The sequence below is a fragment of the Microtus oregoni genome, unplaced genomic scaffold (assembly GCF_018167655.1).
Source record: "Microtus oregoni isolate MIOR12 unplaced genomic scaffold, Mior012 000000F_ref0000247, whole genome shotgun sequence".
Taxonomy (NCBI): Eukaryota; Metazoa; Chordata; class Mammalia; order Rodentia; family Cricetidae; genus Microtus; species Microtus oregoni.
In genome coordinates this window covers 5,733,531-5,756,478 of record NW_024543059.1, presented here as the reverse complement: position 1 = coordinate 5,756,478, position 22,948 = coordinate 5,733,531, and the positions used below count along the sequence as shown (strand labels likewise).

Sequence of the window (22,948 nt, the reverse complement as noted above, 5' to 3'; positions counted from 1 at the left end):
ATATAAGGGAAGTTGTATATGCCATGTTTGGTTGATATCCCCTGGAGGTCTGCTCTTTTCTGAAGGGAAAAGGAAGAGGAGTGGATGTGGGAAGGGAGGAGAAAGGTTGAGGAGAAATTGGCAGGAGAGGAGGGAGGGGAAAATTCAGTTGAGATGTAATATATGAGAGAAGAGTAAATAGCAAAAGATTAAAAAAAAGAAAAAGATGTAGCTTACCTTGTGAAAGGTAAATGCAAAGGAGGAAATGGAAAAACCATGGTCTCAGTCTATACTTCAAAGTCAGGTTCCCAATAATTTAACTTCCTCACTAGGTCTCAATTCCTAATTGTTCTACTGCCCAATAATACCATGATCTAAGGACTCAGCATTTAACACACCAGCCTTTGTAGGGCATTTCCAATGTAGAGGGTACAAGGGAACAAAGGCAATGAGAGCCTATACTTAGTCTTTTGGATATATGAACAAATATGCTTTTCAGTATTCAGTGGATTTTGTATTTTTGATAGGAGCATTTTATTATATTTAAATGACACTTAATTTTAACAAAGTATGTGGATCAGACAAAAAGTACCAAATCAGGAAATCCAAAACAAATTAGAAGTTTACTCTGTCAACTGCCACAGTTTCTAGATCTTCCTGAATGTTCTGTATCTCATTTTAGGGTTTTAACCATTGATTTGTAAGAACTTTATAGTTGTAGCCTATATGAATGAAGTAACTGCTCACTGTTATAGCCTGAATAGTTTTTACAATACTTAGCATACGACTGTAATAGTTTTCTAGTGAATTGAATCTGATTAAAATTTCATGTCTATTTAATTAGACAATTAACTGAATGGTGATTCAGACCTCTCTTTCATCTCTTACTAAAGTTACTGTGATTTAAGATTAAAAAGTACTAGGGACTAGAGAAATGGATCAGTGGTAAAATCATGTAAGACTTTTTAAGAGGGTCCCAATTTAGTTCCAGCACATACAAATGGACAGCTCACAACTACCCTTAAGTGTAGCTCCGGGACTCTCCCTCATTCAGATAATCACAAGCACCTACACTCATGTACAAAAACCTTCACACAGACACACAGATCATTAAAAATCTACTAAATATTTGTTTCTTATTGTTTCTTGTAAGTTATGTCTTTCTTTTCACAAACACCTGGAAAATTGAAGTTATAGTTTGTATAAAGTGAACTCTCCAAGTTCCTTATAGTTTTCAAATGTGTGCTTATTTCTATCCTTATGCTTAGCAGAGTTCTAACCTAGCAAGGCTATGAATGGGAGCATAATTATGAATCTTAGATAGTCCTTCATGTGCTACAATACAAAGAGGTGAGGTAATTTCAATTTAGGATGATTTTGATCTATTTCGAGAATTTTTAGGAAGTTAACAGTATGGCATTTAGGAAGAAAAGTAAATGATCATCAATATATCTTGCCACTGAGTGAAAGGATTAGGATAAAACATTAAATTTGGATTAAAAATAAAAGACACTTTAAGGATCAGTGTTTGTAACAGCTCACTTCACAGCCTTAAAATAAAAAGGTAAGGGAATGAACAGAAATTGGTATTATCAAGGAGTCCAGTGAAGAGTTTACCCCCACTAATTCTTTACTGGTTATCTAACTTGAGGGTCTCACTACACAACAGATTGTTTCATTATTCTAGTTAATGACATAAATAGTTGGCTTTTTGATCTCTATTTTCATACCAAATCTTTTTTATTTATTTATTTATTTAAAATTTCTGCCTCCTCCCCTCCACTGCCTCCCATATCCCTCCCCCTCCCCCAATCAAGTCCCCCTCCCTCATCAGCCCAAAGAGCAGTCCGGGTTCCCTGCCTTGTGGGAAGTCCAACGACCTCCCACCTCCTTCCAGGTCTAGTAAGGTGAGCATCCAAACTGCCTAGGCTCCTACAAAGCCAAAACTGGTAGCAGACATCACTAATCAATCATGAGTCTCCTGTTCACCAAACCTGGACTTAACTAAGCAAAAGAAACTGAAATATTAGGACATTTCCAATACAAACAAGAAGCAGATAATTTTTCAAAGTAGCTAATATATATGATTATGTTCATATATGATATATATATATAATAAGGGCTTTGAATATAATAACAGAAGAACCTGAAAGTGTTGTGTTTTGAACACCCTTGTGCTATTCCCTGAGAAACTATTTTTTGTGCATAAAAGAGCTTTAAATTAGAGATGAACATCTAGAAAAAGATTAGGAGATGCTTCACAAAGGCAGATATTTGAAGAATAAATGAGTAGAATTAGTACATCTAGCCATATAGAAAAAGATTAGAAGATGATTCACAAAGAGAGAATATTTGAAAAAAATAAATAAACAGAATTAGTACAGCTAGCCATCTCATCACCTAAAGGGCAAAGCCTGGGATAAACTCATGAGAATGGGTGCCACAATTATGCACTGGTGATAAATCAGTGAATGATCGTGCCTGCCTATGGCATCAATTAGAGAAAAGTCTAAAATTATATCAGCACTGTAGAGGATGGCCAATATTAAGGATGGCTCTGAGAAGAGGAAGCCTGTCTAGAACTTCTTAGGGAATCCCTGACATAGTTTAAACACGTATGAAATTTCTACTGGAGAAGAAAAGAACTATCTGGGATTTATGTGTGGAGTTCTGTATTGTGCTGCCTATAACTCTTCAGAAGCCCTTGTTTAGATCAATAGCAACTTTCTCATTGTCAGTGGAGAGTGGATTTTTTTTTCTGAGTCAGAAACTGTGCTGGAGGCAAGGTATGAAGAAAGGCATGGCTGTTATAGGAGGCCGCTTCTATGTTCCTGGCCGCTTAGACCCGAAATAATCACACAAAACTATATTAATTACAACACTGCTTGATCATTAGCTTATATATATTTCTAGCTCACTCTTAACTCTAGAATGAACACATTTCCATTATTTTATACTTTACCATGAAGCTTGTGACCTACCAGCAAGGTTCAGGCTGATGGCTTGCATCTGTCTCTGGTGCTGGCTCCATAGCTTCACTTGACCCCACCTTCCTTCTCCCAGCATTCAGTTTAGTTTTCCCACCTAGCTCTATTCTACCCTATCACAGGCCCAAGACAGTTCCTTTATTAACCAATGGTATTCATAGCATACAGAGGGGAATCCCACATCTCATTGCTGTGACCATTTTTATATTAGTTAACTGAATACTCTTACCTGGTTGTCATGGTCCTAGTTCCAAATTTCTGTTATATCATTGTTACTTCCTACTAGGTACTTATTATTCGCCTAGATCTTTACAATTATTTTTTAATTTATTAACACAGGCTCAGCTTTCCTCAAAGCCTGCCCTTCAGTTAGATCAGTCAATAACACCACTAATATCAGTAAATTGGCTGTAGCTTTGAAACCTGTATACACTTACTTAGATTACTACAAGAAAGCATTCCAAGCTCAGGTCTGAGGTAAAGAGAGAGAGAAAAAAAATTGAGGAAACCTCAGTACTACTGTGTCCTATGTCAAAACATAATAAGTAATAAAAACATTCATGTAGCTTGCATTTTATAATGCGCTGCACAGTTTGACATGAAGCCCAGAATAATCTTCCCAAATGCTGGCTACTGGTGCAGAGGATATTTTCCAGATGCATGCACATTACAGAAAGCAAATTAGAGCGGGGACAGACACTAGCTTATCTAAAGCCTGACTCTGCCTTTTATTCTCTCTATGAACGTTCCCATCCAGCTACCTCTGTACTCTTAGCAAACATGCTTCTGAATTATGAAAATCCGTATTAGTTGAATTAATCACCTAAATCAGCTGCAGGGTGGTAGAATGAATCCTAGCATTTATAATTCTGTTATTCTAAAGTAACAATCCTGCCATTCATGTAATTTTTCATCTTAGTCACTTTTCAATGCTTCAGAATCAGTCCCACCATATTTAGTTGGGTCCCTCAAAGGCCCACAGTTATCTGCCACGAGCTCCTTTTAGTGACAGTTACTCTATTCCTGCAGGGAGTTTCTTAAACTTGGAAGTCAGGGGCCAAGGAACTGTTGTTCTTGTTTTGGTTCTAAATTTATCTATATTTCCTGACTGGTCTCACCCTTTTGTGCTGAGTCTTTCTACCTTGAGGTTACATTCAGAAAACCCCTTCTTCATATCTGAGACCTTTTTATAACATGCCTTTTATCCACTTGCTTTGTGCTATTTCACAGACTTCTGTTTAATGACCTTCGTGTGATTTTATCAGACAAAATGGTCAGTGGGAGCAGCGTTTGATAGTGCTTAGCATTTGAAGATATTCTCTCTCTCTCTCTCTCTCTCTCTCTCTCTCTCTCTCTCTGTCTCTCTCTCTCCCTCTCCCTCCCTCCCTCCCTCCCTCTCTGTCTATCAAAATAGTGTTGCATTATATTTCAATGCAAATACAATGTAAACCCTCACAATAGCTCTAGGAGGAAAGCAGTTTAGGATTTTACATTCTTCTGACAAATAAAACGATGTATTATGAGATTTAAAATAATTCCAGAGATTTTAAATAATAGTATAAATCACACATGATTTTGAAATTCAAGCCGATCTGTATCTCAGATTCCGTGTTAAGGTATTACATGCATGTATATTAATGTGCTTTGATTATATTCATTTCTCAGTTACTCTTACTCAGTCCTTATAAGCACCCCTTCATCTTCCCTTTTAGCTATTTGTTGATTATTTATTTGTCTTGTGTGTGTGTGTTATTTTCCATGTATATGCAGCCGCACATGTGAACTTTGAATTTTAATATTTTCTCTATTTTTCTCTTCATAGCCAGTTGATAGCAATTTACAATTATTGGTTGAAAAAAAATACACAGACATACATTCAATTTTCTTTTCTCAGGTATGCTGTGCATGTATCCTGTATTTATGTACCACAATATGAACATATGTGAATAGCAGTATTCCCATTTTTCTCCAGTTCTTATAGTTATAAGTTAATAAATGCTGTTAAAGCATTTGCCATAGATAATAAACATTATTTGGTGCTTCATTCCTTCGAAACATGACTGACGCTATAAAGGCAGTAAAACCTGAGGCGACCAGGGATATTTCCAATCTTCTTTCCCATGTCTTTTTTTTTCTCAATTCTGTTGTAGAGAATTACATAATTCCCTCTTGTTTTAGGGCTTCATGTTCTGCTAAGGCCATATTTGTTATTTTATTCTTATTTATCTTATCAAATATTATTTCTGAGGAACAGATGTTTAATAAATAATTTCCAAAGGAGAAAGCATTTCAGTCATGTTGGCACATAGCTTCTTGAATCCACAGCGGGCCATACCTTTAGTTACTTCTCAGTATGTCTTGGGGGTATTTTAAGACTCCACCACATTAATAAATTATTCATATGGTACTTGGAGGTTTAGCTTGAAAAGCTTTTATGCACTGAGTTTAGACTTATGCTGTGCAATGAACATTACTGTATAGGTATTATCCACATTGATAAATACTAAATGATTAAAATATTGAGATTACAATAGTTCATTCAAGCAAAGCATTCCTTAGGAACTGAACAGGGGTGGGTTTTGTACTTTTCTTTCCAAATATATGTCTCTATCTCTTAGCTATTAACCTTTAAAGTGACTTTTGTGGATATCAGAGAAAAGATGGATCTAAAGTGGGCATGGTTTCTCCGAGCACATCACAGGTAGAGTGGAATCATTTTCTGAGTTTCTGAATCAGCAAAAAGAGAGCGAATTTGGCAGCATTAATGCAGTGTGTGAAGTTCCTTATCACGACCAAGTGAAGAGGCAGGAAATTGCAGGCCAGATAAAATGATGGGCTACCGGGAATTTTATCAGGTCCAGATCATCACTTCAATGACGGTTGTAATGTCCGCTTGGTGTCACTGTGCCCATTACTTGCATGTTCTCAACTGAGTACTCTACCAGCAGATCTGTCCTTACATAATTACAGGGAGACGGAAATGTACCAGGCACTTATTTTGAGTCTCCAATCTGCTCCCTCCCTGCCCATCTGAAGGCCCCACTCAATTTTCAGTACAGTCTTAGTGATAGTATCATTCCTAACATGACCACTTCTTAACTCTCACTTGGAATTCTATCAGTGTTATTACCCAGTTGTCACCACAGAGTATTGTATATAACATCTATCATTCAGTCCTTATCCTCATTGGGACTGAATAATGGGGTGTCCCTCACAAAACAATGAATAAATACAATCATAAGCCAGTATAAAATTTGGATTTACCAGAAACAATTGTGTGTGCCACTCAGTCAGAAATGCCTTGGGTTCATGTGTTCCCACTGATTGATAGCCTGTTGCTAACAGTATAGATTACTATGATGTCAACTTGACAGAATCTGTAATCAACTAGGAGAGAAGCCTCTGGCCATGTCTGTGAGAGATTTTGGAGACTGAGCTATTTGAGGTAGGTGGATCCATCCTAACGGTGGGCAGTCATTGCTATTACAAAGACTAGGGACCTGGACTGAACAAAAAGGTGAGAGCAATAGTCTCTGTCTGTCTCTCTAACTCTCTCTCTCTCTCTCTCTCTCTCTCTCTCCCTCTTATCTATCTATCTATCTATCTATCATCTATCTATCTGTCTATCTAATCTAACTATCTTCTATAATTTAAATTTTATCATAAGTATATCTATCATCTCTATTTCTAGCTGTCTCTATCTTTATGAATCTCTATCTGTCTTTCCTGACTGTATATACAAGATAACCAGTAACCTCAAGCCCCTACCGGTGACTTCCAAACTATGACATAGTACCATGAATTGTAAGCAAAATAAACCCTCTCTTCTTTAATTTGCTTTTGTGGGTTTTCCATTTATTTTTATTTATGTTGATTTATTGTTAGTCTTCTTGTTTGTATTTTACATTATACATGGTACAAATGCCTGCAGAGGACTGAAGGCAGTTGCCTAGTAACTGCGGTGTTGGGAACTGAAACTAGGTCTTCTTAAGAGCATCTTAAGCTCTGAGGCATCTTTCCAGCTCCTGTTTCTCAGGTGTTTGTCATAGCTGTGATAAAAGTAACTAATACAATTGACCTAGTTTCTGCTCCTTTATTGGTTTGGAAGTTGATTTTAATCTCACCATTCATTACTTAGATAACAGTTTGTGATACCACAAGGCAATCTTTGTTATTATTATTGTCACTATAATTTTCTCTATGTATTGACCACGTATGGGTCTAGTTCATAAAGTATTTTCTAACAAGTCACATTTATTCTGGTTGCTTCTGTGTTTCATGTATGGTCCTTCCTGTACCAACTTCAACTCATTAAGCCTTGTACTTTCTTCAAATTGGATGCTTTTTCCATGGAATCCATCTGTCTAAGAAAGGGTTCCAACACTAAGCAGATGGCACACTAGAAACTGGATTGGCACACTAGAAACTGGATTGTTCTTTGGAGGGTTTATTTAAAAGATGGCCATTTAGAGAAGATGAGTTTGGGGCAAGCTCAAAGATGATATATTTACAAGGGATTTACTATCTATAAGCTGAAAGGAATATGTGGGAAATATTAATTGCAATACTCATAAATAATCATGGGTATCCAAATACATTGCTTTCCATAGGCCTAGGAAATCCAGCTGAGAGCATATGTAATTGGAGTAGCAACAATAAAAAGAAGCAACAGAAAATAATGGAAATTCCAGTGAGAGTTTTTTGTGGGAGAAGTACCATCCTTTCCCCTCTCTTTGAAATTATGAAAATACTGAATTAAATCTTATTGACAGTTTGACTCCTATTTCTGATGATGAGACAGATGCTAAGAACTTAGTCACATCCTTTGTTTTCCTCAGTCTTCCCATTTGCTCCTGGTGTATACATTAAGAGGTGGTCTAAGTTTGGTCTACAGCTGGTCTTCCTCTTATTTTAACGTAATTCTAATAATGAAAGTCCTTTATACTTAGTAAGAGTCTTTACATTGTTTTATCAATATTTATGGCTCTTAACATGTCTTGTTGTTAGACGATAAAATCAAGGTTGAAAGACTTTTAGTAATTTATGCAAACCATTCACAATTACATAAATTTGCTAAACTCTTTTAAGAAGTAGTTTTGTTGTTGTTTGCCTATATAATAGGTATAACTGGTACCTAATGAGAATTCAGGTATTTATCAAAGCTAAATTGTTGTGTCTGCATCAAGGGAGCCCCAAACAAGACTGCCAAAAAGCCGGCATCCTATGAAAACATGCTGAGGCTTATTGATTACAAGTTAGCTAACTCTGACCACAATCAAACACGCCATCGCAGCGGGTTGGGGATGGTGGCCAAGAGGCTTCAGGGTAAGGGAATTTTAAAGGGGGAAAACCACAAGGCAGGGTGGCACAAACCTTGGTGTTTCAGAATTGGGTAAAAGTATATATCTTTTGAATTCATTAGTTGGGGTATAGGGAATTCAAAACAGTCAAATGAACGGTTAATTGGGTACCTACAAAGACATTTGAAGCAAGCAGATGTTGTTTGGACACCCTAGTGGGTCACTTTGACCAGGGCTGGTACTTCTTGGGAGTGTTTATGACTTTGCTGGCCTGCATCACCCTCCTTAGTTAGGTTCTGTCTAAAATGGAGTTCTTTTTGAAGATAGAGCTTGTTCTGCTCCTTCACAATCTTATTTATTTTTGGTTTATGAAATTCCTTAAAGGGCTTCTATTTTTAACAGAATTCTCAGTATTCTTCTCTAGGCCTAACACACACTAAACATTATTCCCTCTGTTGTGTGGTGATATTGTGTTTGTGTTTCAACAAATAAAGCTTCCCTGGAGATCAGAGTGCACAGTTAAGCCACTAACAGCCAGGGAGTGGTGGCTCACACCATTACTCCCAGGACTCAGGAGACAAAGGCAGAGGGATCTCTGTGAGTTTATGGACACATAAGAGAGCTTAGGATGTCTTATGTCTTATGTGTATGTACATTAGAAGTCCAATTCAGAAAAATGTACAAACATTTATATTTAGATTATAAACTTACTGTAAGGACATGCATATCCATAAAGATGAAAGAAATTCTAATCTATATTTGAATTTATTGCCTAAACAAAATACAAAAGGAAAAGAGCAAAGCAAGGGTTTTCTAATATAAATGTATTAGATTTACCTTAACTGGAGAAGGAATCTTTATGAAAAAATTACACTGTACAACTCACCTGAGCCTTAGCCTTCTACATAATAGATTGCATCCAGTTGTTATTTTTCTGTGTCTCTTTAAAATTTGAAAAATTCTTGTGTTTCTTGATATGGAGAAATTTGAATAGAAAAAAAAAAGCTGCAGAGTTCTCAGCTTGGTTGAATCTCCTGTTGCTCCCTGTCACTTCTGTGTAGTTCTTGGGGATAGCATTACAGAATTAATCCTCGGGTCTCTGAGTCCATCACAGCAGGAGGCAAATGACAGAACCACAATAGGGTCCACAACTATTGATGCCATATTTGGTCCCTTGCTTAAAGGAATGCATTTCACAGTAATCTTGCTCTGCTTTGAGGGAAACAGTTGTCCTGTGGGAGTGCACTGCAGCCAATGTAGAACTATCCTTTCCCAAACATTTATCCCTTAGAGTTGACATAGCACCTAGTGGTTGCTTTTGCTTGAGTTAAATGTTTTCTTCTACAAGCAGAAATCCAATGCACAGAAAGGTCTGTTTATGACAAGAGGCTGACAGATGAAAATGTGGGCACACACCTTTAATCCCAGCATTTGGAGGCATAGTTAGGTGAATCTCTGTGATTTATATGCCAGCCTTGTATATATAGGAAATTCCAGGACTGTTTCAAAAACTAAGAAAGAAAGAAAGAAAGAAAGAAAGAAAGAAAGAAGAAAGAAAGAGAAAAAAAGAAAGAAAGAAATTGGCAATGTACAGCTTCTGTGTTTGCACATGCAGGGTTATAGATTTCTCCCTACATTCTGCAATTCATCTGAGATGGGTAAGAACACATTTGCACTAATATTATTTTATTTAATTTTATATATTAAAGTAGGTTCTTAGAAATAAGATTGCTAAGCTACAATTAAAACGTAGATCTTAGTTTCAACACATAAATACATTAAAATGTCTGATACTCATTTTTATATGAAAGAGTTGAGAAAAAAAAACCCTGAAATCACAATTTCTATGGATCCTTGGAAAACTGAATCACAGGACTAACTGCCAACTGAAAGATTCATAAAGGTTCACAGATAGCATCGATAAATTCAACCAGAGTTGAACCTATTGGGACCAGAAGCAGTCAATCAGTATTAAAGGGAAATGTTGACAGGTGATTGGCATTTTCATAACTACTAGAATTAAAAGACTCAGGACCTACAACTTCAGAAGGCTGCTGTGCCTGCCAATGCAGCTGGCATCTGAAAAAGGCAATGGTTTCTTCTGGAGCCATGGCCTGGGAATGCAAACTTAGTTTGCCCCAGTGAATGAGGTAGCAACTTCATAATGTTTTTTTTTAATAGTAATGGTGTAAAGAAAGTCAGAAACCAATAATACACCTTTCAAATGCATTGTAGACCTCAGGAAGGCTCAGTGGAGCAAATTGGGAACATACCTTTCAAAGGCCTTGTATGTTATTTGAGGATAGTCTTAGATTTGATGGAATCTAGGAATCAGTATGTATTACAAGCAATTTATCTAATAGTCATATGGATATTAAGTCACATACAGGAGCAAGCAGTTAAGGGCTGTTGAGGAGCTAAAGATAGCTACAGATAATTTGGCTCTGGACCTAGACTATTCAACCCCTTTACATCATTAAAGTGCTAATGAATCAATCAATCAATCAACCCACATAGCGAGTCCTTTGCACAATATTCTTCATTTATTTTTAAAGCCAGGTCTTCATTTTGGTCCTTCTTTGAAGAACCCTACTAAATTTAAAACAAAAAATATCAAAAAGTTCCTTTAATTTCTGGGAGAGAAAAATGCAAAGTCGTTCTACATGGACAGGATGTAAGCCAGCGCTATGTCCTGCTCCCAGAGAAAATGGCTTCCACAGATTTCTCTGAAGTTGTGAGAGGCGGTATGTCTTACCCCAAGCCTTTCCAGCTATGCATTCCTTTGCCAAAGAATGGAAACATTGAAATAATGTGGATGAGATATTCTGATCAGTAGAGCCAGCACACCTCAGCCTCCAGAACTGTGGGAAATTAATCTCTGTTTCGTCGTGCAGGCATTGATAGTAACAAGACCCAATTCAGTACTGTTTGCAAAAAATTCACTTCACATATGATGATTTAAGAATGTAAGAAGTAAAGGAGTGTTTTCATTATTAAATTTCATACAGAGCAGATTTAAACAAGGGATATCACCAGGAATGAAAGCTATGATGAAGGAAAGCTAATTAAAAGGGTACAATTCTTCAAAATAGTTAATTATGCTTTTTCATAAAGCCATTAATTAGATTTCAACACACAAAGCAAACACTGACGGAACTTAAAGGACAATAGACAAAGTCACTATGGCAATATGAAAATTAAGATGCCCTGTTAGTTGCCAATAAATGAAGCAGGCAGAAAATCAATTAGAATATAGTTTATCTAAACAGCCCAATCAATCATGTTGATTTAATTGACATATGAATATCACATCCAAAAATTCAGAACACACATTTTCCTCAAACTTTCAGCAACATAAATGGCATTTTATATAAGAAAAATGCACTAAATTTAAAGATAAAAATCATACAAATATGATCTCAGACAAAAATGAAAGTCAAATCTATAATATAAATTTCAAAAATTTCCTTATATCAATGGGAAATCTATAATACTTACTAAAATTTAACTCAGAGAATAAATTTTAAAACCTTTCTTTAAACACTCTTTATAAATGAAAGTGAAATTTACCTTTTCAAAACTCATAGAATGTAGCAAAAAAATTCAAAGAAAATTTGTAGATGTAAATAAATTAGAATTAATTAATAATTAGTAAATAGATTTGAAAAGAAAAAAGGGTTGTCATAACTTTGATTCCCTTAAAAGCTCAGAGACAAGATATATTTTTATTCCTACAGCAAACAACCAAAACAATAAAAATCCTTGCTTAAATCAATGCAGGTTAAAATACTGGAGAAAATCAGAAACACCATAGCAATTCATTTGCTATTTGATGTACAAAATCATTAAAACCCTGATAAGCCGAGGGATAAGTGTGGAGTAGACACAGATGAGCCATGTAAACGTGATAGTGGAGAATTCTTTATTGATTTCCTGCACATGAACAGGAGAGCGAAGGAATCAAGTTCTATAACAGAATAAATGTCCTCAACCTCTGGAGGAGGCAGGCGACCCCTGGTGACTGCAATGGGGGAGTAGACAATGTGCAGACTCCATCACTATTAAAGTAGACGAGGGAGATCTAAAGCGTTCAAAAGAAAAAGGATAAGAAAACAGAACAGTTCCTCAGTAAACGCGGATACATAGTTAAAGAAGATATAGGAAATTTACTGAACCTCAAGAAAGCAGAGTGTCCTTCCCAGTTCAGTCACTAGCTAATACCCAACCATTTATTACATCACAAGCCCAATGATATCAATCTCCCTCATTAATAAATTTGCAGAATTTAGTACTACAGGATTAAGTAAAACAATATGCAAATCTGGCAAGATATAATATCTTAATAAAATTCTACTTACCTTGAAATAATCATCAGATTCAAATGTAAAATTTCAAAACTACATTTATAATTCCTTTGATTATATCATTTTGACTTTTCTTTTATGATTTTGTTAATTTGTATATTAATGATGCTAGCATTTCATGCATAATTTATATGAATAATGTTTCTTCAGTCTGTCGGTTTACTTAATTTTACATTTTCATATTTAACCACAATCCATTTCATCTTTTATTTTTTAAATAAAGTAAAAGGTCTCTCTTTTAATAACCACCACAGTTTTCTCTCTAGTTCTCCAAGAGGAAGAATCAACTGGCATGCCTGATCTCCCTGCATAAATGGTTTTCAGGTTACCTGGATCGCTATGGCCTTAAATTGATTTTGTAGATTATCTGATTTTTTCTCATTGTTAGCTGTTAAGTGGAAGAACTGATAGTAGTCATTGATTACATATTATATATGTATATAAATCTTCAACCACGTGCTGATTGCTGTTCTCAGTGGGATATTTTGGTCGGAATAGAATTAAGTCTCTGTCAAGTTGAAGCTTGGTATTCACTCCTTACGTGATGGCTGTGTATTGAATGAGACCTAGTGTATCCGGTGTTTCTTTCTTCTCTTCTCAACAGTAATGACTTTGTGATGACCATCTAAATGACACATGCACATGTAAAACAGTTTATCATTTTTTTTTAATTTGGAAGGATAATAAAACAATATCGCAGCACACTGTCAATATCATTTAACTCTCTACATTCTGACAAAGTGTCCACAATGTTTTGACTAAAATTAGAACATTAATGGCCGTGGATATTTTTAAATTATTTGGAAATATCTGTACTTGGATACAGGGTTCAGATTCTATTTTAAAATAATTTATTTTTATTGTATGTGTTTTGCCTGTATGATGGTATCAGAATCTCTGGAACTGGAGTTATAGACAGTTGTGATCTGCCATGTGGGGGCTGGGAATTGAACCCAGGTCCTCGGGAGAAGCACTTAGTGCTCTTAATCACAGAACCATCTCTCCAGCTCCAGGTTTCATATTCTAATGAATACTTTCAGAACAGCAACCTTAGAATGAAATTCCCCTATCATTTTATATTATTATACATTGAGTACAAATAGAAAAAGGGACTCCACCCATCAGACAAAGCTAATAAATTTTTCTTCCCAGCAAAGCAAGAATTATGAAGTGCAAAGGCTAAAGATGTACTGAACTGAGATTTTAGATTTGGAGTGTAATTTCAAAACAAGAGAAGACCTTTCTCTTACAAAGCATATTTTTACAGATGGGAATGCAAGAGCTCAGAGAGTTCAAGTGATGTGTTCAAGGTTTCAGAGAGAAACTGATGCAACGTAGTGATCTCTGAGATCAGACTTTACATTTCTGTGGTCAGATGTTCCTTGTCTCATTATTTTAAAGAAATCGCAGATTTTGTTTGACTGCTTTCCAAAGTGGTTGCACAAGTTTGCATTCCCACCAGCAATGGATGAGTGTACCCCTTTCTCCACAACCTCTCCAACAAAGGCTATCATTGGTGGACATTGAGCCTATAATTAGTGATCCCAGAGAAGCTAAATAAGGAGAACCCAAAGAAAAACATATAGGCATCCTCCTGAATATTAACCTTCAGCAAGCGATGAAAGGAGACAGAGACAGAGACCCACATTGGAGCACAGGACTGAATTCTCAAGGTCCAAATCAGGAGCAGAAGGAGAGAGAGCACGAGCAAGGAACTCAGGACCATGAGGGGTGCACCCACACACTGAGACAATGGGGATGTTCTACTGGGAACTCACCAAGACCAGCTGGCCTGGGTCTGGAAAAGCCTGGGATAAAACCGGACTCTCTGAACATAACGGACAATGAGGACTACTGAGAACTCAAGAACAATGGCACTGGGTTTCTCATCCTATTGCACGTACTGGCTTTGTGGGAGCCTAGGCAGTTTGGATGCTCAACTTACTAGACCTGGATGGAGGTGGGGGGTTCCTTGGACTTCCCACAGGACAGGGAACCCTGATTGCTTTTCGGGCTGAGCGGGGGGACTTAATTAGGGGAGGGGGAGGGAAATGGGAGGAGGTGGCTGGGAAGAGACAGAAATCTTTAATAAATAAATAAATTAAAAAAAATGAAACTATTCATTTGTTTTTGAGATTTTCGTTACACCATCTATCATCCTTTTCTTCCCTCCATACTCTCCTATACGCCCTTCCTGCTCTCCTTCAAATTCATGCCCCCTTTTCACTAATTGTTATCATATGCAAATATGCATATGTGTATATATGCAGTTCAAATAGTAAATGTCTGTCAAAGAATTTCAAAGATGAAAAAAATTGTTTAATAACTGATATAGAAGGTACAGGCCATGAAAGTAAGTAGAAAGGTAAGCTACCCACTTGCCTGTAAAATTCTCACACTGCATCTGTTCAGGTCCTAAAGATCCAGCAGTCTGATGCCCCTTCCTAGGCCACCCTCACAAGTGTGTCCCTGCCCCTGCCTCCAGAGGACTTCCACCATTCACATTCTGATCAAGCCAGTCTGAAGAACAGCCTCCAACTCAGGTGGAAACCCTCTGCTGTAGCAGAGATTTCTCTGACTGCTAGAACTCCAGGCCAAAAAGAGCAGAAGACCAAAGTGGAAACAGAAACCAAAGACATAACACCCATTTAACAAAGCCCAACTCAGAAATTTGCACCTGGAACTATAATCACTCCAAACCAATATGACTAGACACCAGTGTAAGATTATAATCAAAAAGTAAAACCAAAAGAAGGGAAACCCATGCACACATGCACACACACACACATGCACACACACACATGCACACACACACATGCACACACACACATGCATACACACACACCACCGCCACCACAAATAACAATAATGAAGTAGCAGGAATTAACAATCATTAATATCTTTCAACGTCAATGGATTCATTCCTTCAATCAGAAGACACAGACTAATAGAATAAAATGAAAACAAGATCTATCCTTCTGCTGTGTTTAAGAAACACACATCAACATCAAAGATAGACATTATTATCTCCGAGTAAAGGGTTGGAGAAAGATTTTTTCAGAGAAATATACCTAAGAAACTGATGGGTAGCTATTCTAATATCTAACAAAATAGACTCTAAGTCAAAGCCAAAATTAACCAAAAGAGATGGGAAAACACTTCATACTTACCAAAGGAAAAATCTACCAAGATGAGTCTCAATATTTCTAAAGCTTAAATCACATATCAAAACTCACAAATTAATAGTGGGAGACTTCAATGCCACTCTCTGACCAATTAACAGGTCATTAAAACAAAAGCTAAACAGAAAAATCCTGGAGCTGACAGACATAATCAACCATATTTACCTACAAGTATCTACAGAACATTTCACCCAAGCACAAAAGAAAGTAGATTTTTCTCAGTACCTCCTGAAACTTTCTCCAAAATTGACCAGATACGTAGTCTCAAAAGATAAATGAAAAGTGAAATAACCCCTTGCCTGCCATCAACCCAAATTAAAATGGATTTCAACAACAGAAACAGCAGAAAGCCTACAAAGTCAAGGAAACTGAACAATTCTCTGCTGAGTGACTACTGGGTCACAGCAGAAGTAAAGAAAGCAATTAAAGAGTTTTTAGAATTCACTGGAAATGAGTGCCCCACATACTCAAACTAATGAAACACCATGAAAGCTGTGCTGAGAGGAAAGATAGTTCATAGCACCAAGAGCCGACATCAAGAAATTGGAGCAATCTTACACTAGCAACTTAGCAGCCCACCTGAAAACTCTAGAACAACAAAAAACAAAACAAATCAAATAAGCCAGCATACCCAAGAGCAGTTAGATGTCAGGAAATAATCAAACTGAAGGGTAAAATCAATAAAATAGAAACAAAGAGAACAATACAAGGAATAAATGAAACAAAGACTAGGTTCTTTCAGAAAACCCTCACACAAACTAAAGGACAGCGAAAGGATATTCAAATTAGCAAAATAAAAGAAAAGAGGGACAGAATAACAGATATCTAGGAGGTCCAAAGAATCATGAGGTCATCCTTTACAAACAAACGCTCCACAAAAATGGAAAATGTAAAAGAAATAAACAGTTTTCTCAGTAGATAATACTTACTAAATTTAAACCAAGATCACATTTGTTGGGATTAATGAGTTCTGGCCTTCCGCTGCTTTTCCCTCCTAGAACCTAGAGGGAAATATAAGTTACTAGAAGCTGTGTTTAGCTTAGGGGATCAGAGGATGGAATTATCACCTGTTGGACATTGACTGCAGTGTATTTAAGTCTACATGGTGTTAATAAAGAGGGGCTTTGGTATCAGTGTTTAAAGGTCTGTGTGTCGGTCTGTCTCTGCTTGTGTATTCTCAAGCTCCAGCCCCTTCCCTGAAGCTCGCGAAGTGGGATCTAGCGCACAGAGCACAGACCGTGGCCTCGGTACGCGACAATTGGAGGTCCCTCGTGATATTGGGAAAGGGAACACTGAGAGGTCGCCCTTGGAAGCCTTGTCGAGAGAGGTAAGCAGATAGCTTCGTTCCTGGCCAACGGAGACACACAGAGGAGTAAAGATGGGAGGTATCTTTCCTTGGTTCAGAAAAGAGTTGGACGATAGGGAGGAGTTTGATGATTTAGAGCTAGTGGAGGATAGTGAGGGGGATTCATCAGAAGAAGGGGAGGAGATTATACGTGAGGAATTAAAAAATCTCTTTAGAAAGCTGAGAAAACGTAGAGCAAAAAAAAAAAAAAAACAAAAACAAAAAAAAAAACAAACTCACATCCAACTCCCTCGGCCCCACCGGCTCATGGTGATGAAGGTTGGTGGTCTCAGTTAGGTAGGAGCTCTGGCATTGAACAAAACAAGGGAGTTTATTTCCATCCTGTACACATGGTTGCACCGGTGATGGAGGTGCCAGACACCAACAACCCAGGGGAAATAATTCACATTTTGCAATAAAATTTAAAATGAAACAATTAAAGGAAACTGTAGCTGTATATGGGGCTCAAGCACCTTTCACGTTGGCCATGGTAGAATCTTTCTCTGCTATGAATTTAACACCAAGTGATTGGCAGCAATTATGTTGTGCTGTCTTATCTGGGTGAGATTATCTCCTATGGCGAGGGGAATATCAGGAAAATTGTAAGCAAACGGCCCAGTTAAATGCTCTAGCGGGTCAAGCTCAACGTAATTTAGATATGTTAAGTGGGGCTCGGGCTTATGCTGATTTACAGCAACAAATTCTTTGTGATCCTGGAGTATTCGTCCAAATAGCTGTAGCTGCCACTAAAGCGTGGAAGGCCCTACCTAACAAAGCAGCTGGGGATCAATTATCAAAAGTTCTACAAGGACCATCTGAACCATTCCAAGATTATGTAGATAGACTGTTACAAATAGCAGGTAGATTGTTTGGAGATGAGACAACAGCCATGCCTACAATAGAGGAACTTGCATTTGAAAATTCCAATAGATATTGTAAGGAAGCATTATGCCCACACAAAACAAAAAGTTTAAATGATTATATCAGGATATGCAGAGATACAGATGGGAATTTCCTTTAAGGCCAGGTTATAGCGGCAGCTATTCAATCTCGGAGAAACATGAGAGGACTGAGAGAGAAGGCCGGAGGACATAATTGTTTTAATTGCGGAACTCGTGGTCATTTTCGAAAGGAATGCCCACAGCTGATGATGAAGGGAAGGAGGAAACTTTGCAATATTAAACAATTTGAATAGACCTACTACCCCTAAGGAAATAGGAAAGCTCCCCTTCCAAAAACCCCAAAGACCAAAAACCAAAAACCAAAGAACCACCAACAACAGTAAAAACAGGGCCAAATGGTTTCAGCACAAAATTTCCCCAGCTTTTCAAGAAGTGCTAATGCCAATATGCCTCAAATTATTCTACAAAATAGAAACAGAAACAACATTGCCAATTTCTTTTAATGAGGTTGTAGTCACCCAAATACCCAAACCATACAAAAATACAACAAAAAAGTGAATCGCAGATCAGTTTCTCTCATGAACTTTGATGTGAAAATATTCAATAAAATACTTGCAAATCAAAACAAAAAAAATCCAAGAACAAATCAAAGAGCTCACTTACCGTGATCACGTGAGCTTCATCTGAGAGACACAGGGACGGTTCAGCATAAGTAGATCTGTCAGTGTAATTCATTATATAAACAAACTGAAAGAAAAAACATAATCATCCCACTGAATGTTGAAAAAGTCTTTGACAAAATCTAACACCTTTTCATGATAACAGTTTTGAAGAGATCAGGGGTACAAGGGACATTCTTAAATATAATAAAGGCAACTAACAGAAAGCCTACAGCCAACATCGAATTAAATGGAGAGAATCTCAAAGCAATTCCACTAAAATCAGGAATAAGTTAAAGCTGTCCACTCTTTCCATATCTTTTCAATATAAAACTTGAAGTCCTAGCTATAATAATAAGACATCTGAAGTAAATCAAGAAGATACAAATGGGAAATGAGGAAATCAAGGTATCAGTATTTGCAGATGACGAAAGTATTTGTAACTAATCTAAATATTCTACCAAGAAACTCCTACAGGTGATAAACAGCCACCTATAGGTGGTTAGATATAGGATTAACTAAAAAAAATTCCTATATACAAATGACAATTACTGAGAAAGAAATCAGAGAAACAATACCCTTCACAATAGCTGCTAATCATATGTTATCTTGGAGTAACTCGAACCAAGCAAGTGAAAGTCTTAAATGATAACTTCAAGTCTTTGAAGAAAGAAATTGGGGAACACATTGGAAGATGAAAAGAACACCAATACTCACAGATCTGTAGGAATAACATAGTAAAAATTAGCCATCCTAACAAAATATATCTACATGTTCAATGCAATCCGCATCAAGAAAAAAATATTTCAAAACAATTTTTTACGGACTTTTAAAGAACAATACTCAACTTCATATGGAAAAACAAAAAACCCAGGATAGTTAAAACATTCCAGTACAATGAAAGGACATCTGGAAGTATCACCATCCTTGATTTCAGCTGTGCCACAGAGCTTTGGTTTTTTTTAAAAAAAAAAAAAACTTCCATGTTGTATTGGCATAAAAATATACAGGATAATCCATGGAATGGAATTAAATACCCATACATAAACATAAGTCCACAAACGTATAGATACTTGATTTTTTAATCAGAAATATACAATGGAAAGAATAAAGAAGCCAGGAGCGTACACAGTATGTGTGTGTGTGTGTGTGTGTGTGTGTGTGTGTGTGTGTGTGTGTGTATATATATATATATATATATATGGATGTATATATACATAAATAAATAACTACATAGAATAACTTAATTTTCAGAGTGATAAAATAAAATGTGGCCCTTTACTAAGCATTCATGTAATCATATGATAGACTAAATATAAAAATAAACAAACAAAATAATGAAGTCACCTGAAGAAAGCTTAAGAAGCTCTATCATTAAATTGGAATAGGGAGAAATTTACCAGGACAAAATAAACAATATAGAACAAAAGAAAATTTAATACATTACACTTTATAATATTTAATAATCACATACTGAAGAAACATCCAAAATAGCTTATTATTTCTTACCCTACATTTCTCCTTGTCCAAATTTGTTTACTTTTCTTTCCCTGGATGTCCCTGGGTTCTATTTGCCCTTTGCCAAAGAAAACACTGGGAAGAGCTGAGTGGACATGGAAACACGCGCTGTCAGATGCTGTGGGTCAATTTCCTTCATTTGACCATGCTGTCCTCACTGCTGGGCACTTCCTATAAAGACAATGCCCTTAGCTGTTGGATGGAAACTCTCGCAAGTACTTGAGATCTGTGTTTTCCCTACGGCAACAGTCTCTCATCTGAATAACATTTCCCTCCTTCTAAAACTGCTTGTTTTTATTTGATGCTACTCTCTTAAAAGTACCTATATGAAACTAAAAAATAATTCATAACCCTGGAAAATATTTCCAGAGCACGCACGTGATAGGTAAAATCAGGAAAATTGATAGCTGCTGCATAACCCAGTAAAAAAGAAAAATAGTGTAATAGACATGAAGAAAACCTCAGCCAGATAGCTTACAAAAAAAGAGAGAGAAAGAGAAAAAAAGATACATGACAAATGAGTATATAAAAGTAGTGTAAATGTTCCATAGTCAAATTACGTTTATGTCCTCTGAACATAACACAACAGGCATTAAACTTTCTGACAAAGTGAATTAGGGCAGGGAGATTTTATTGTGGCTCACAGTTTGTGGGTAAGGTACGTTATTACGAGAAGCAATCATAGCAGGGGCACAGGGGTCATGTTGCATCTGAAGCCAGTAAGCAAAGGGAGATAAATGGTGCTGCTCACTGGGGCCCCATCTGATGGACAGATGGGGCCGTTCATATTCGCCATCTTCAGGTAATCTTTTCTAGAGGTATGTTTCCATGGTGATTCTAAATTCAGCCATGTAGGGAATTCAGATTAGCAATCACAAGGACTTAGTGCAGTTATTATTCTATATTTCTGTAGCTAGAGACCCTGATACTACGTCACAGGTGTAAAAATTGACTTTTAGGCGAATTGTGCTGCTTTCATTAGGACACATGGAAGATACATGAGTATATTTTATTATTTTCATTTTCTGCCCCTTTAATTTCTCTCTCTCTCTCTCTCTCTCTCTCTCTCTCTCTCTCTCTCTCTCTCTCTCTCTGTGTGTGTGTGTGTGTGTGTGCATGGAAATTGAACCTATGGCCTTGTGCATGACAGGCAAGCACTCCACCACTGAGCTACAGCACCATCCTTCTATTAATTTATTAGACTGCTGGACATAGTTCTTCATGGTTTAGGAAAAGGCACACCACCCCTTTGCTGGATACAGAATGAGAGCTTTCCTCGGCTTCTAGAAGGTGCTCACAGGGCTTTTCCCTCCCCCTATCTTCAGTTTAGAAACTCTGTGCCATTTGTCTCTCTGGCTTTCACATTCCCTTCCTCTCCAGGCATTGTCTTGTCTTTTATTCCTCGGAAGAAGTTGGTGAGTTTGAAGGACATCTTGATGCATTTTGTATTTCATTGTTGATTTTAAAAAATAAACACATTTAGGTAAGATATGTTAAAGTAAAACAAACTCTGATTATCAATCATGCTAACTGGAATGTCTGGACAGTGTCATGAATACAGACTTGGTGAAAAATCATAATGAATGCATACTTAAGCATCATAAAACATCAATTAAAATAACAAGTTATAGCTCTGTAATAATATTAAGAAACAAATATAGTAAACATAACTACAAATAAGCATTATAAAAACCACATTGAATATAAGTTTAAGCATCATAAAATACCAATTAAAATAATAAGCGATATCTTTGTAAGAATATTAAGAAACAAACATATTAAGAATAAATACAAATAACTATTATTACTGCTGATATTTTCATGTGATTATTAATATGAAAAATAGTATAAAATAAAAGAATATATACATATATATTAATTTTAGTGACAATGAAGTTTGAGCTGTTAACAAAAATATGAAACATTTTATTTGGTTTCTATAAAATGTGTCAAATGCTACTTTGAAAACTACAAATTCAGTAGTGTATTAAAAAGGGTGATGAACTTTTACATTACTTTGTAAGACACAAAGCAAACACATTTATCCTGTATTGTAAACAACAGGAAACAAAGTATCAAGAAAGAAATATAAAAATGCACTGAGAATGTAAAACAAGGTGACAGAGTTAAGACACAGACCATAACACTAGCGTGAGTAAAGGAAATTGCTTTGAACTCTTTGTGATTCAGAAGGAAGTGTTCCTAATGAATTATAAAAACTCTACCAAGTTTTAAAACATCTAAAATCGCAGAGCCACCTTTCATGTAAATTCATAAGTGAAGATTTATTATGCATAGGCACACAGAAAGCAAGTGAGCATGAGACTGTTCATGGAAAACAGTGAGCATGTTAAGGCAAAAATAGAGAGGCTTCTGCTTTTACTTTGACTGTGACAGTGTCAATCAAAAATTATTAAAACCCCATGCTTTCTTTAATGTGATATTAAATCACAGAATATTAGGTAAGGCATAGAATATTACATAAGTTATAGATCACACAAATAAACATACACGTATTTAGAAAGGTAGGAACGTTAAAATTTAAATTCATATTTATAAATCAAAGCTTTTTGTAGAAGTTATTACTTATTAATATTCATGAGATATTTGGGGAAAATATGTTCTTACTTGGTGAAAAAGACCCAGTATTTCTGAAATGGAAGAATTATATGTTCACTTTCTTTAAAACAAAAAAAATGGAGAGATATTTAT

General features: G+C 36.4%; 1 protein-coding gene across 1 annotated transcript in view; it reads left to right on the top strand.

The window, feature by feature from the left end:
* LOC121453294 (keratin, type I cytoskeletal 18-like) overlaps nucleotides 1-22,948 on the top strand; it is a 51,584-nt gene that overhangs the window by 6,140 nt on the left and 22,496 nt on the right. Inside the window, 2 exon segments of the mRNA XM_041659951.1 lie at nucleotides 8,153-8,291; nucleotides 16,995-17,139. Of these exon segments, the coding sequence (XP_041515885.1) occupies nucleotides 8,153-8,291; nucleotides 16,995-17,139 (284 nt within the window).